General features: G+C 34.3%; 2 protein-coding genes across 2 annotated transcripts; both read left to right on the top strand.

Annotated features, from left to right (window-relative positions):
* The first annotated feature begins 1094 nt into the window (after window positions 1-1094).
* Window positions 1095-2073, top strand: LOC106093287 (uncharacterized). The gene is made up of 2 exons (XM_013260339.2): window positions 1095-1574; window positions 1639-2073. Exons 1-2 carry the CDS (start codon window positions 1188-1190, stop codon window positions 1981-1983), a joined length of 732 nt encoding a protein of 243 aa, XP_013115793.2. The 5' UTR covers window positions 1095-1187; the 3' UTR covers window positions 1984-2073.
* A 12057-nt stretch (window positions 2074-14130) lies between these two features.
* On the top strand, window positions 14131-15031 carry LOC106093288 (uncharacterized). The gene is made up of 2 exons (XM_013260340.2): window positions 14131-14614; window positions 14678-15031. Exons 1-2 carry the CDS (start codon window positions 14228-14230, stop codon window positions 14903-14905), a joined length of 615 nt encoding a protein of 204 aa, XP_013115794.2. The 5' UTR covers window positions 14131-14227; the 3' UTR covers window positions 14906-15031.
* The last annotated feature ends 2267 nt before the right edge of the window (window positions 15032-17298 follow it).

Below are 17298 nucleotides of genomic sequence, written 5' to 3'. Positions count from 1 at the left end.
CAGGTGTTAAGCACTGTAGGTGTTAAGCACTGTAGGTGTTAAGCACTGTAGGTGTTAAGCACTGTAGGTGTTAAGCACTGTTTCTTTGCTTAACACCTACGTAAAATAGTATACCGATCACATGGGTATTAAGCAAACAAACAGTGCAATATAAACTTTCGACGATTTCAGTATAACTACTATGGACTTAAGTTTTTGTGTGTTTCGTATTTTCTTAACGTGAGTGATAGAGAATTTGTGTACTTTTAGCTGTGATATTTACATGTTTTTGTATAAAAATTCATATATGTTTGCAGAAAATAACCCATGAGTATGCAATTCAATGTAATTGCCAAATATCGGAAAATAAAGGGCGATTAATTACACATACGATAAAGATCTCGAGCTTAAAGATTTTTACTCATTTTTCATATTTGCTTAATCTTTATCTTTCAGAAAAAGCGTTATCACTTAAATCTTCTCTACCTTATTGGAAAAGCTTGTACCACCCGTGTACATATTTTCTTACTTAAAGTACAATTAATATTCGTATGTATGTATGCCACATTCAGCATTCCAATTCCATGTTTTACACCAGTGGCGGGCAAATGCACACACACTATTACACATATTTGTGTGCGCGAACAAGAACATAAGCCCATGGGCTTGGAAATATTAAGCACGCTGCCATAGGTGTCCAACACTGTTTTACACTTAATATAAAAACGTTAATTGAATGCAAATATAATTCAATATTCCTCTTTTCAATAAAACATACCTCGTATACTCCCCACTTATGTGGTGGTGGGTGAAAGAAACTATTTTTATGATCGCCACTGGAGTTAACAAACCATTAGAGATATTATAACTGTATTATCAAATAGTTTCAATATTTTGTTATTTTACTCTGAGGAAAAGTTTGCTGGGTTGGTTATTAATTTCATATGAATATCGTAATCACTGTCCAATCGAATTTCAAAAGTACTGTTAGGGAGAGATATGAGGCCTTAATCAAAGGTGCTTGAATGAAACACTGGGGATAAACATAATAACATACATAGTCAAATCACTCTGATTTGCTATATAAACCATTGACTAAGTAATGACCAAACAGTTATTGCCAAATTTTTTCGTTGTTCTAACGTCCTCGATAATATACGAATACTTTTTTTATTATTAATCTAAAAACGAAACATTTAATCCGAAATATGAGTTTACAAAAGACTTTCATCATTTTTACCATTGCCTGCATGGCCTTGGCAATGGCAAAGACCCAACGCTTCAATGGAATCCTCCCCGAGCGCAGTATTCTGAATTTCATGGCAAGTTCCAGTCGAACCCTTCAAGGAAATCCCACACGATCATTGGAATGCTTTGATTATTATATTCCTATCATCGATGACACGGCTCAACAATATCAATGGGATTTGGGCAATTGTACTGAAGCCTTTGAGAATGCTCAACAGGCGGCTTTCCAAGCATCAGCTGATCAACGAAATCAATTGGCTAAGACAGTTAATGATTCCTGTGCAATTCTAATTGAATGTGAGAATGCAGCCACAGCTGAAGATGTCTACCAATGCTATATAAATCAGGTGAGTATTTTGAACTCTGTTGCGGTTAGAAAAGAGAATAAAATAAAATTCTTTATATTCTTAGGGTCCTACTGAGGCAAAAACCTTGTATACTGTTTCAATCGATGCCACTTCCCAGTATGCAACTCTAGAAGAGAAAATCCGCCAAGCGCAGAGTGTAGCAGATATGTGTTACAATAAGGCCAAAGTAACCTACGAAAAGGATTCGACCCAAGCCTATGCTGAATTGAATTCGTGCATTTTGAATGATACTCCCATCCCAACTACTGCAGCACCTTCTACCACAGTATCAACGTCATCAACTTCAGAGGTTACAGACACTTCGTCAGAGTCTACACCCGCTACCCCCAGTGACATCAAACCTGAAGAAGACATTTTCAAAGGCTTTCCCCGTTTTCTGAAATTCTAAGAAAAAGCATAAAGCAATAATTTTTTGAAGAATATCCAATTAATTTATTTGAATTTTAAATAAAAAAGTTAAAATAAAAAATTTAACTGTCGCCATTTAAATCACAATTGAAATGTTGGTGTTATTCAATCAAGTTAAGTCGGATAGTTGTGTCAATATTAATTTGATCAGTTTTGGTATTATTCGTCATATGTGATCACCTTCATAAATTAGTGCTTTAAACAGCACCTGTTGGTGAAATGGGAAATTTTGTTTGCTCTACTGAACCATCCATCCATCATTAGACGTAGACAATGATATTTCGAAGAAAAATAAATCAAAAAACATTGGTCGGACGGAGTCGACTATATTGAAGCCTATACAACTCCTATCATGAGGCTGAAATCAATGGGGTTAATTGTCGGCCAAAGGGTACATTTTGCAACATAAATGGTTTGGATGAAATATTTACCATTGTTCAGATGCACATTTTGTTCATAGAGTTCATAAAAGCGAAAAGCTTTTGTTGAAATGCATACACGCAATTTTTTTGCCTTTTGACACTATCAACTGATATGAATGTGTACCAAAGTTCATAAAATTGACAACACTATAACACGTGGACTAGCTTATCTAATTTTTTGTTTCTTGTTTCAGAAACCGAGCTAAAATTCCTGTTGGAACTTCATACATAACATTGACTGATTATGAAGCTAACTAACTGCGCACATATAAATTCAATTTCAGCATGTTTTGAATATAATTATAAGGGCGTTCTAATACTATACTCATACAAATTTGTCGCACAATAACCCTAAGTTTAAAGAGCCATACTGCTGATATATAAACTCAATTTCAGCATGTTGTGAATATAATTATAAGGGAAATTCGTATGCGTTCTATTAACCCTTAAACCTTAATTTATTACATATCAATTTGAATATAGACCTGTATTTCTTAACAACTATTCTCTTTTTTCTGTTTTATGGAGATTAATTTCAACGTATCGGTTATAAGGAGAATCAATAAAAGTAAGGTTTTACTTGCGTTAGGTAGTAGAAATAATTACTTCCCATGAATATCTTACCCAAATCTTTTATGTTGTGGAATAAATGGTGGTTTAAAAGTAATAATAACTAAAAAAATATCATTTTGTTTGCAATTATATTACTTTTTTACCTGTCCAATTTTTGCTTAACCAAAAAAGTGAATTTTGAATAATTATTAAAAAATTTTAAGTTTCAGTTAAGCTTAAAACACACTTTACATTTTATTCGCATTTGTAAACAAATTATCAAAAAACATTTATTTATTATACCCTCCACCATAGGACGGGGGTATACTAATTTCATCATATGTCGATCTAGCCATGTCCGTCCGTCTGTCGAAAGCACGCTAACTTTCGAATGAGTAAAGCTAGCCGCTTGAAATTTTCCACAAATACTTTTTATTAGTGCAGGTCGGTTGGAACTGTAAATGGGCTATATCGGTCCATGTTTTGATATAGCTGCCATATAAACCGATCTTGGGTCTTGACTTCTTGAGCCTATAGAGGGCGCAATTCTCACCTGATTTGCACGTGGTGTTCTGGTATCACTTCCAACAACTGTGCTAAATATGGTCTAAATCGATGAATAACCTGATATAGCTGCCATATAAACCGAGCTGGGGTCTTGACTTCTTCAGCTTTTAGGGCGTACAATTCTTATCCGATTTGGCTGTAATTTTGCACGTAATGTTCTGGTATTACTTCCAACAACTGTGCTAAGTATGATTCAAAGGCGCAATTCTTATCCCAATGAACTGAAATATTACACAATGACTTCTACAATGTTCAGCATTCAATTCATTAATGGTCCGAATCGGACTATGACTAAATGTAGCTCCAATAGCATACCAGCTCTTATTCATTATTCTGTGTATGCCTAAAAAGAGAACCGCGCAAAGAACTCGACAAATGCGATCCATGGTGGAGTGTACATAGGATTCGGCCCCGCCGAACTTAGAACGCTCTTACTTGTTTTTAAGACGAGATATTATCCGTAACTTTGGACTTCGCTTTTACCATTCTTCTTGCCAATTTGGATATATATTTGCTGCAAAAAGCCATGGTTTTTTGTAGTTTTGACTTGCAGCATATAATGCCTAAAATGAAAATCAAAGAAAAATAACAATTAGTTGAAGTAACTATAACATAATTAAAACAAGAAGTCAAGTCCGCAGACCATACTTGGCACAGATGTTGGATATCATAACAAAATAAATCGTGCTAAAATTCATTCAAATCGGATAAGAATTGCGCCCTCTAGAGGCTCAAGAAGTCAAGACCCAAGATCGGTTTATATGGCAGCTATATCAAAACATGGACCGATATGGCCCATTTACAATACCAACCGACCTACACTAATAAAAAGTATTTGTGCAAAATTTGAAGCGGCTAGATTTACTCCTTCGGAAGTTAGCGTGCTTTCGACAGACAGACGGACGGATATGACTAGATCGATATAAAATGTCGCGACGATCAAGAATATATATACTTTATGGGGTCTCAGACGAATATTTCGAGTTGTTACAAACAGAATGACGAAATTAGTATACCCCCCATCCTATGGTGGAGCGTATAATAATATAGACAGAACTTTTCTAACATGGATATTTATCGGCTGCTATGGATATTCCTTTGCTGCAAAAAGGCCTTGGTTGGTAGTGGTTTTAATTATACTAGCCAACCCAAGCACGCTCCGCTGCGCCTTCTACAATACACAGAATAAAAATTTATTCATATTTATAATCTAAAGTAGGTCTCATCGGGTTATCTTGATTTCAAATATACTCCACATTGTTTGCATACACAACTTGCCAATACCTTTTTGTTGAATGCAGTGCATATTTCAAAAGGTTAAGTGTGCCTGTGCGGCTGCACACTGTACCACCACTGTGGTACAGGGTAATATAAGTTTGTGCATTTGTTTGAAACGCTATGAAGGAGAAAGACTATTCCTGATGCGATTTAGCTATATCCATATTTCTTCTTGTGATCACCAAGGTACAGGTTGCAAGATTGTAATGAAATCTTAGTAAAAGCTAAATTTAAATAAAAATTTTTCCAAACAAATTTAATGAAATTTTCGTAACATTGACAAATGACAAACTTCAGTACGGGCCAGACTCCACTTTAAAATTATTTTTTAAAAGCAAAATTTGTTAAATTTTTTTTTAAGATAATATTTTAATTAAATTTTTTCTTAAGACAATATTTATAAAAAGAAAAAATTTCAATAAATTATTTTCTAAAGACTAAATTTTAAGGAGTTTTTTAAGGATAAAATTTCAGCGAAGAACACTTTAAAGATAACCTAACTTCGAGATTATTTTTTAAAGCCAAAATTTCAATAAAATTTTGCATTTTGCGACACTACATTTTTAAAGTTTTTTATAATGCTTATCTGTCCCAAAGAATATTTTCCTAAAATTTTTTGTATGGACAAATTTCAATAAATATTTGTATGGACAATATTTTAAACCATTACGCCTGACCCTCGATTCCGTTATCTGATTTTGATGAAATTTTATATATTTAGAAAGAAGTTCGATTAGTGCCATAAATTTATTTTTTTAATATAGAAACCAGTAAATGCAACAAGACATTAGAACGGATTCCAGAAATTTCACTTTTAAGAATTTTGAGAGTTTTTTTCGTTTGATTTTTTGGATATAAAAAATTTTCGACTTTCGATAAGCCAGTTTTCCCCCAAAACATAACGGAAAAAATTGTTGTTGAAAAGTTTCTTAAGCCCAAAATCTTCTTGGAATTTTCTTGCCAAAAATGTTTTTATGAAAATTATTCCGAAAGACAAACATTTTACAAGTACTTTTCTAAGACATAATTCTGTATACATTTACTCTTAATTCTCGTTTTATTATTTTAATTGAATTTTTATCTGTAGAAAAAATATTGTTTGAAAAATGTATTTAAATGAAATATTTTGCGTGTTAGTCTGAAAAACTTTTCCAAAGAATAATTTCCAATTTTTTGTTTTGTTCCTCTTTCGAGACGAGCTCAATGATCGAAGATGTTTGTAATGGAAAGGGAAAGCCGGAGATCACTACACGCACCAACCGCTATGGAAAGCGTTTCGTCATTTGGTTAGAATAACTCATCGGGCATATGAGGTGCTGAGGCTTCAAACATTGGTCGTACCTATATCGAATATACCGCGTCTACTATGTAAGCACGACACCAACACAAATCTGACACCTTTCACATTAGCTTTTTCATCGCATGTATTCTCTTTGTATTGATGGACTTTTTTCCTATAGGCCTACTTAGCTTCCATGGTATACACATGGCATTTGTGTGCATCTTTTGGAAGTAGTATTTATGACTTTGACCGCTAGACAACGTTTGTACAGGTTTGAGTTCCGTACATTCGAACCTCCGATCATTGAGCTAGTCTCAAAAGAGAAACAAAACGAAAAATTGTGAAATTAAATGATCTTCGCCTTAAAAACGTGAGAATAAGTTGTAATATTTAAATATAAATTATTTGAAATACATCAGCAATGAAATGAAAAATGTTGAGAACTGGATCGAGTCCTCAAAATTGCATGTTTACAAAAAGTTCGTCTTTCACAGTAAAATACCCATGTTTTTCACAATTAGTTTTTTGGAAAACTAGACAATTATCACTAATAACATAACACTTTTATTGCCAGGTCATTTGACATCAATTAGTGGGCAAAGAAAGAAAAAGTTTACAACTGCAATAACGTAGAAATCTCTATGTGTTTCTGATTTTTAGTTCTACCAACTTTTCTTATTTCTCTCCAAAGTACAAGGGAAAACTTAGGAGTTATAAAACATAATGGAAATTATAAGCATATACGACAATAGTTGGATGCAATCTTTACCGGACATCTTTTCCATCAAAAACGGATTTTCGATCAATTTTTATTAAGTTCGAAGAAATTAGCGACATCATTTAAGCAGAACGTAAATGGCATTTCATAAATTATAAGCATATACGACAATAGTTGGATGCAATCGTTACCGGAAATCTTTTCCATCAAAAACGGATTTTCGATCAATTTTTATTAAGTTCGAAGAAATTAGCGACATCATTTATGCAGAATGTAGATGGCTTTTCATAAAAAATGGCCAACAATTATTTTTGAAATATTTAACAATTATAGTTGCTTAATGTTTTCAGTTTGGTTGCGTAAAATGTTATGGAAATAAAAGTCATTTAAAACCAATAGACCGACACAAATATCCTGTTAAAAACATAAATCTAGTTTGAGAGCAAAAATGAGCGCGAATGAAAACATGTCATCAAAATGCTGAAGCTGATACGCTGAAACTCACTATAAAACTAAGATATTCGCAAAGACAACTGAACTTTGAAGGTTTCGAAAGATTAGGATCGGCCTATAAAAACTGTGTTGTCGATCAGTACAATATTCATTTCTGAATTTATGACCAAATGTGACCGCCGATGGGTCAGTTTCTTTTCCAACAAAAAAAAAAAAAAAAAAAATTTGAAGTATGTTTACCAATTTCACAGAAGAATTTTGGTAATTTTCGATTTAGAAAAAATGTGGGCTGGCCCTCCCCCAAAAATAAAATCCTAGCTACGTCCCTAGCTTCCGTATATATCTTTCATCCGATATGGCATTTTAAGGCTGCAGAAGTCACAATTTTGTTTGCACGAGGTGTTTTATTTGACATCCTAATAAGCATGTAAAATTTTCGACTTTCGATAAGCCAGTTTTCCCCCAAAACATAACGGAAAAAATTGTTGTTGAAAAGTTTCTTAAGCCCAAAATCTTCTTGGAATTTTCTTGCCAAAAATGTTTTTATGAAAATTATTCCGAAAGACAAACATTTTACAAGTACTTTTCTAAGACATAATTCTGTATACATTTACTCTTAATTCTCGTTTTATTATTTTAATTGAATTTTTATCTGTAGAAAAAATATTGTTTGAAAAATGTATTTAAATGAAATATTTTGCGTGTTAGTCTGAAAAACTTTTCCAAAGAATAATTTCCAATTTTTTGTTTTGTTCCTCTTTCGAGACGAGCTCAATGATCGAAGATGTTTGTAATGGAAAGGGAAAGCCGGAGATCACTACACGCACCAACCGCTATGGAAAGCGTTTCGTCATTTGGTTAGAATAACTCATCGGGCATATGAGGTGCTGAGGCTTCAAACATTGGTCGTACCTATATCGAATATACCGCGTCTACTATGTAAGCACGACACCAACACAAATCTGACACCTTTCACATTAGCTTTTTCATCGCATGTATTCTCTTTGTATTGATGGACTTTTTTCCTATAGGCCTACTTAGCTTCCATGGTATACACATGGCATTTGTGTGCATCTTTTGGAAGTAGTATTTATGACTTTGACCGCTAGACAACGTTTGTACAGGTTTGAGTTCCGTACATTCGAACCTCCGATCATTGAGCTAGTCTCAAAAGAGAAACAAAACGAAAAATTGTGAAATTAAATGATCTTCGCCTTAAAAACGTGAGAATAAGTTGTAATATTTAAATATAAATTATTTGAAATACATCAGCAATGAAATGAAAAATGTTGAGAACTGGATCGAGTCCTCAAAATTGCATGTTTACAAAAAGTTCGTCTTTCACAGTAAAATACCCATGTTTTTCACAATTAGTTTTTTGGAAAACTAGACAATTATCACTAATAACATAACACTTTTATTGCCAGGTCATTTGACATCAATTAGTGGGCAAAGAAAGAACAAGTTTACAACTGCAATAACGTAGAAATCTCTATGTGTTTCTGATTTTTAGTTCTACCAACTTTTCTTATTTCTCTCCAAAGTACAAGGGAAAACTTAGGAGTTATAAAACATAATGGAAATTATAAGCATATACGACAATAGTTGGATGCAATCTTTACCGGACATCTTTTCCATCAAAAACGGATTTTCGATCAATTTTTATTAAGTTCGAAGAAATTAGCGACATCATTTAAGCAGAATGTAAATGGCTTTTCATAAATTATAAGCATATACGACAATAGTTGGATGCAATCGTTACCGGAAATCTTTTCCATCAAAAACGGATTTTCGATCAATTTTTATTAAGTTCGAAGAAATTAGCGACATCATTTATGCAGAATGTAGATGGCTTTTCATAAAAAATGGCCAACAATTATTTTTGAAATATTTAACAATTATAGTTGCTTAATGTTTTCAGTTTGGTTGCGTAAAATGTTATGGAAATAAAAGTCATTTAAAACCAATAGACCGACACAAATATCCTGTTAAAAACATAAATCTAGTTTGAGAGCAAAAATGAGCGCGAATGAAAACATGTCATCAAAATGCTGAAGCTGATACGCTGAAACTCACTATAAAACTAAGATATTCGCAAAGACAACTGAACTTTGAAGGTTTCGAAAGATTAGGATCGGCCTATAAAAACTGTGTTGTCGATCAGTACAATATTCATTTCTGAATTTATGACCAAATGTGACCGCCGATGGGCCAGTTTCTTTTCCAACAAAAAAAAAAAAAAAAAAAAATTTGAAGTATCTTTACCAATTTCACAGAAGAATTTTGGTAATTTTCGATTTAGAAAAAATGTGGGCTGGCCCTCCCCCAAAAATGAAATCCTAGCTACGTCCCTAGCTTCCGTATATATCTTTCATCCGATATGGCATTTTAAGGCTGCAGAAGTCACAATTTTGTTTGCACGAGGTGTTTTATTTGACATCCTAATAAGCATGTAAAATTTCATAAAAATTGGATCAGATTTAGATATAACTTCTAAATATATCTTTTTTTATGATTTGGGGTTTTGAGCCTGTAGAACTACAACTTTGGATCGATTATAAAAAAATATAAAATTTTCCGATATGAAATTTTAAGGCTGTAGCAGCCACAATTTTGGTCCGATCATTACAAAATTGTGCATGAGATTGTATATGTATTGTATTTGGCGTCCCAATACGTGAGCAAAACTGCATTGAAATCGGTCCTGATTTATATATATATTTCATCCGATATTGACTTTTGAGGCAGTAGAAACCACAATTTGAACAGATATCTACAATATTGGACGTAAGATATTATATTTGACGTCCCAGATTTAGATATTGCTGCCATATACAATATATCTTTTATCCGAAATGACTTTTTAGAAATCCACAATTTTTGTTCCATCGTAAGAAAATCTTGCAAGGTTCTATTCAATATTTCACTAGGTCTGACTAGACTTAGACATAAGTTCTATATATTAAAAGTAGTAGGTAGACTAGGTGGTGTAGGGTATTACATAATTGGCTCCGCCCGACTTTTGTCTTTCCTTACTGGTTTTTCATTTATTGTTTGTGGGATTCGTACCCGTCTTATTTTATTTATGTCCCATATTATTATTATCACGGCAAGTGATTGGCAAAGAAGGCATACGTTGACCATATTTATAATTGTACGAATTGAATTGTTATTTAATAATACAAATTGTGAGTATCTTTTTCTACGTTCTGTTGTGTCTTCCTTTACACATATGTAATGCGACGAAGTGCGAATGAGCCTAATATATGTCCAGTTTCTATCATATATAGTCACATATTGTGGTTTTTATTTATCTTTCAATAAAATAAAATAGTGTATTAAATAATAATAAAAATAGTGTAAAGCAGAAAAATTAGGATGTGAACAAATTAAATAGATACATTCCAAATGAAAAAAATTTGATGACATGGCACAAGGTAGATGATGTATTTATAAATATTATTTTATTTTAATATGTTATTATTTCTATAGAGACTATATTGGCTTGATTTCGTGGCATTGTGTGCAAAATGCTATGATTGGTATTTATTACGATTCACTTTAATATCTATATAAATAATTTTGTTCATTATACTTTTAGTAGACGATATCAACGAAAATGAATAGAGGCACATGAAAGAAAGGACACATTTTCTTCTTTCGTTTAGAAATTATAAATTAAAAAATAAATATTTTTAATTTTATTTTATTTTTATTTTATTTATATTACAAGTTTCATCCGCAATTTAATGCAATAAAATAAAAAGTTTTTTTAATGCATAAAATATCAATTATTTCCTTTTTTTAAATTGGTAAAAATGTTATTTCAGAGAAGGGACAACTCTTAAATAAATGGGTTCATTGAGTTAATAACCGCTTTAATTGGATTTTCGAACTTGTCATAAATCCAAATTACAATCAATAATGCAAATTCGTTTATAGGTTCGATTTCTGCGAAATTTTTAATTGAATGTACACATTTCTTAATTGAACCTTGTTCTTAATTTTTTCTGTGTAATATTAAATCGTAAATAAAGGCTGATCAAACATCTTCAGTTTGGTCTTTAATTTAACCATAAATCGTCTTACAAACGAACAACACTTGCAAATTATTCAATTTTATTATCAAAAAGCATGCTCTGTTAAGAAAGTTTATCGCGCGCCTTTTCAATTTTATGGACGAAGCTCATTTTTGGCTGATGTGGTACGCAATAGGCAGAATTGTCGATTTTGGAGTGAAGATCAGCCAGGAGCATTGCAAGAGATACCAATGCATCCAGAAAAAAATTACAGTTTGGTGCGGTTTATGGGCTGATGGCATCATTGGACCGAACTTCTTTAAAAACTGTGAATGGTGAGCGTTATAGTGAGATGCCCAAAATGCAAGAGCTTGACTTGCATGACATTTGGTTTCAACAAGACGGTGCTACACAGCACGCGTAGCAATGGACTTATTGAGAGGCGAGTTCGGTGAACATTCTACTTCAAGTTCGGGACCGGTCAATTGACCGCCTAGATTGTGCGATTGAACGCCTTTAGACTACTTTTTGTGGGACCATGTTAAAGCTCACTGTCTGGGTCAACATTTGCATGAAATAATCTTCAAACATTAAATTATATGGACCGTACTATCGATTAAAATAAAGATTTTATGCATTTTTCTGAATTTTATGTGTTTTTTTTTTTTGAAAAACCTTCCTGCAGCTCTTAAAAAATCCCCCTTTTATTGTATTGTCGTTGATGAAAGTTTATATTGCACTGCTTATTTGCTTAACACCTATTTAAGGCAGTAAATCAAATAGGTGCTGAGAACACACATCGTGCAATATAAACTTTTGACGATGGTAGTACAACTACTTAAGATTTAAGTTTTTGTGAGTTTTGTATTTTCTTAAAGTGAGTGATCGAGAATTTGTGTACTTATACAATTTTTACAATAAAACTATTTGAGCTGTTATATTTATATGTTTTTATACCCTCCACCATAGGATGGGGGGCATACTAATTTCGTCATTCTGTTTGTAACTACTCGAAATATTCGTCTGAGACCCCATAAAGTATATATTGGGTTGCCCAAAAAGTAATTGCGGATTTTTTAAAAGAAAGTAAATGCATTTTTAATAAAACTTAGAATGAACTTTAATCAAATATACTTTTTTACACTTTTTTTCTAAAGCAAACTAAAAGTAACAGCTGATAACTGACAGAAGAAAAAATGCAATTACAGAGTCACAAGCTGTGAAAAAATTTGTCGCCGCCGACTATATGAAAAATCCGCAATTACTTTTTGGGCAACCCAATATGTTCTTGATCGTTGTGACATTTAATGTCGATCTAGCCATGTCCGTCCGTCTGTCTGTCGAAACTTCCGAAGGAGTAAAGCTAGCCGCTTGAAAATTTGCACACATACTTCTTATTAGTGTAGGTCGGTTGGTATTGTAAATGGGCCATATCGGTCCATGTTTTGATATAGCTGCCATATAAACCTTTGCACAACGTGTTTTGTTATGATATCCAACAACTGTGCCAAGTATGGTTCAAATCGGTTCATAACCTGATATAGCTGTCATATAAACCGATCTTGGGTCTTGACTTCTTGAGCCTCTAGAGTGCGCTATTCTTACCCGATTTGAATGAATTTTTGCACGAGTATTTTGTTATGATATCCAACAACTGTGCCAGGTATGGTTCAAATCGGTTCATAATCTGATATAGCTGTCATATAACAGATCTGGGGACTTGACTTCTTGAGCTTCTAGAGAGCGCAATTCCTATCCGATTTGGCTGAAATTTTGCATGACGTATTTTATTCTTACTTTCAACAACTGTGCTAAGAATAACTCAAATCGGTCCATAACCTGACATAGCTGCCATATAAACCGACCTGGGGTCTCCACTTCTTGAGCCTTTAGAGGTCGCAATTATTATCCGATTTGCCTGAAATTTTGTAAGACGGACCATCCCATGACCATCAACATACGTGTTTATTAAGGTCTGAATCGGTCTATAGCCCGATACAGCTCCCATTTAAATCGATCTCTCTATTTACTTCTTGAGCCCCCAAAGGGTGCAATTCTTATTTGAAATGGCTGACATTTTACACAGATCTCCATAGACCATATCTTGATATCGCACTAATAGCAGAGCAAATCTTTTCTTATATCCGTTTTGCCTTGTTTTTATATAAAAATTCATATCTTTTAGTAGAAAATAGCCCCTGACTATCCAATGCAATGTAATTGCCAAATATTGGAAAATAAAGGGAGAACATAGAACCTCGGGCTTGATGATTTGTACTCAATTTTCATATTTGATAAATCTTTATCTTTTAGAAAGAGCGTCATCATTTAAATCTTCTCTACTTTCTTGGAAAGACTTGTACCGACCCTGTAAATATTTTTCTGACTTGGAGTACAATAAATATAAGCATGTATGTATGTCACATTCAACATTCCAGTGGCATGTATAACAGTCAATTTTTTACGTTAGTTGAACGCAAATGTAATATATTTTCTTTTCAATAAAACTTTCGTCGTATACGCGCCATTTTTTGGTGGTGGGGAAAAAAACTTATTTATGATCGCCACTGCAGTTAATAAAACATTAGCGATATTATATTATCGAACAGTTTCAACATTTTGTTATTTTACCCTGAGGAAAAGTTTTCTGGCTTATTTATTTCCTATGAATATCGTAATCAATGTCCAATCGGATTTTACCTGTATTTTGAGGTAGATATATGAGGTCTTAATCAAAGGTGCATTGAATGAAACACTGAGGATGAACATAATAACATACATAGTTAAATCATTTTGATTTGCCTTTGCTATATAAACCATTGAGTAAGAAATGATCAAACAGTTATTGCCAAATTTTTTCGTTGTTCTAACGTCCTCGATAATATACGAATACTTTTTTTATTAATCTAAAAACGAAACATTAAATCCGAAATATGAGTTTACAAAATACTTTCATCGTTTTTACCATTGCCTGCATGGCCTTGGTAATGGCAAAGACCCAACGCCTCAATGGACTCCTCCCTGAGCGCAGCATTCTGAATTTCATGGCAAGTTCCAGTAGAGCCCTTCAAGGAAATCCCACACGATCATTGGAATGCTTTGATTATTATATTCCTATCATCGATGAAACGGCCCAACAATATCAATGGGATTTGGGCAATTGTACAGAAGCCTTTGAGAATGCTCAACAGGCCGCTTTCCAAGCATCATCTGAACAACGAAATCAATTGGCCAAGACAGTTAATGATTCCTGTGAAATTCTAATAGAATGTGAGAATGCAGCCACAGCTGAAGATGTCTACCAATGCTATATAAATCAGGTGAGTATTTTGAATTCTGCTGCGATTAGAAAAGATAATAAATTAAAATTCTTCACTTTTTAGGGTCCTACTGAGGCAAAAACCTTGTATACTGTTTCAATCGATGCCACTTCCCAGTATGCAACTCTGGAAGAGAAAATCCGCCAAGCGCAGAGTGAAGAAGACATGTGTAACACTAAGGCCAGAATATCTTACGAAAAGGATTCGACCCAAGCCTATGGTGAATTGAATTCGTGCATTTTGAACGATACTCCCATCCCAACTACTGCAACACCTTCTTCAAAAGTGTAATCGTCATCAACTTCAAATGTTACTGAAATTTCGTCAGAGTCTATACCCGCTACCCCCAGTGACATCAAATCTGAGGAAGACATTTTCAAAGGCTTTCCTTGTTTTGTTAAATTCTTAGAAAAAGCATAAAGCAATAATTTTTTGAAGAATATCAAATTTATTTATTTGAATTTTAAAAAAGTTAAAATAAAGAACTAAGAGCGTGCTAGAAGTCATTGTGTAATACTTCGGCGCATTCGGATAAGAATGAGCCTTGTACGGCCTCCAGAAGCAAACTCGGGAGATCAGTTTATATGGGTGCTGTATCAAGCTATATATCGATTCACACCATATTGAACACGCATGGGAGAAGCCATTGTACAAAATTTCTGCCAATTCGGATTAGAATTTCGCCCTCTAGAGGCTTAAGAAGTCAATATCCCGATCGGTTTATATGGCAGCTATATTAGTTTCCGTACCGATTTGCGCCATACATAACAGTTGTTGGAAGTCATAACAAAACACCTTATGTAAAATTGCAGTCAAATCGGATGAGAACTGCGCCCTCTATCGGATCAAGAACTCAAGATCCAAGATCGGTTTATATAGCAGCTATACCAGGTTATGAACCGATTTGAACCATACTTAGCACAGTCATGCAAAATTTCAGCCAAATTGCGCCCTCTAGCGGCTCAAGAACTCAAGATCCAAGATCGGTTTATATGGCCGTTATATCAAAACATGGACCGCTTTGGCCCATTTGCAATCCCAACCGACCTACACTAATAAAAGTATTTGTGCAAAACTTCAAGCGGTTAGCTTTACTCCTTCGAAAGTTAGCGTGCTTTCGACAGACAGGCGGATGGACATGGATAGATCGACTTAAAATTTCATGGCGATCAAGAATATATTTACTTTATAGAGTCTTAGACGCCTATTTCGAGGTGTTACAAACAGAATGACGAAATTAGTATACCCCCATCCTATGGTGGAGGGTATACAAATTTAATTGTTTGCCATTTGAATCACAATTGAAATGTTGTTGTTATTCAATCAAGATAAGTCGGACAGTTGTGCCAATATTAATTTGGTCAGTTTCGGTATTATTCGTTGTATGTGATCACCTTGGAGGCCATCGTAGCGTAGAAGTTAGCATGTCCGCCTATGACGCTGAACGGCTCGGTTCGAATCCTGGCGAGACCATCAGAAAAAATTTTCAACCGTGGTTTTCCCCTCCTAATGCTGGCAACATTTGTGAGGTACTATGCCATGTAAAACTTCTCTCAAAAGAGGTGTCGCACTGCGGCACGCCGTTCGGACTCGGCTATAAAAAGGAGGCCCCTTATCATTGAGCTTAAAACTTGAATCGGACTGCACTCATTGATATGTGAGAAGTTTGCCCCTGTTCCTTAATGGAATGTTCATGGGAAAAATTTGCAATTTGCATGTGATCACCTTCATAAATTGGGGCTTAAAGCAGCACCTGTTGGTGAACTGGAAAATTTCATTTGCTCTACTGAAACATCCATCCATCATTAACCGTAGACATGTAGTTTGCCAAAGAGATTTTGAATAAAAATAAATCAAAACACATTCTTCGGACAGAGTCGACTATATTGATGCCTACACAACTCCTATCATGAGGCTGAAATCAATGGGGTTTAATTGTTGGCCAAAGGGTACATTTTGCAATATAAATGGTTTAGATGAAATATTTACCGTTGTTCAAATGCACATGTTGTTCATAGAGTCTAAAAAAGCGACTCTAAGAAACAAAAAAATATGTAAAATTTAACAATCTTTGCCGTAACAGGCAAAAACTTGAAAAAACTTAGGGGGCAACAGCCAGAGCCGTTGCCGTTGTCTAGCGTTCGAAACCATCAATACGGCTTCCAACAGATTCACAGAATTATGTGTACCATCGAAGTAGTGTAATTGTCGCAGAAAAAAAAGCTGTCATTACACAAAAACATATGCTTTGGGAAAATGTACAGCTAATAGACAGGATTGTCGAACGCACGGCCCTTAAAGCAATCACACCTAATATGGCTGAAAGGTCTTCTAACCAAAGACGAAACGCGTCCCATAGTGGTTGGTGTGTGTTGCTATCTCTGGCTTTCCTTTCATATTTGCAAAGAAAATCTCTGATCATTGAGCTCGTCTCGAAAGAGAAGCAAACAGAAAGTGTGAAATTTAATGGTCTTCGGCAGGCAAAAAACTAAAGGCCGGCCGGAATTTGAACCTGGGCACACGGGGCAACAGCGAGAGCCATAACCGTTGTCTAGCGTTCGATGCCATCAATACGGCTTCCAACAAATTATGTGTACCATGGAAGTAGTGTAATTGTCGCAGAAAAGAAGCTGTCATTAAACGAAAAAACATGCACTGGGAAAAGTACAGCTAATAGACAGATT

Source organism: Stomoxys calcitrans, chromosome 4 (assembly GCF_963082655.1).
Source record: "Stomoxys calcitrans chromosome 4, idStoCalc2.1, whole genome shotgun sequence".
Lineage (NCBI taxonomy): Eukaryota > Metazoa > Arthropoda > Insecta > Diptera > Muscidae > Stomoxys > Stomoxys calcitrans.
This window is presented reverse-complemented; position numbering and strand designations above follow the sequence as displayed.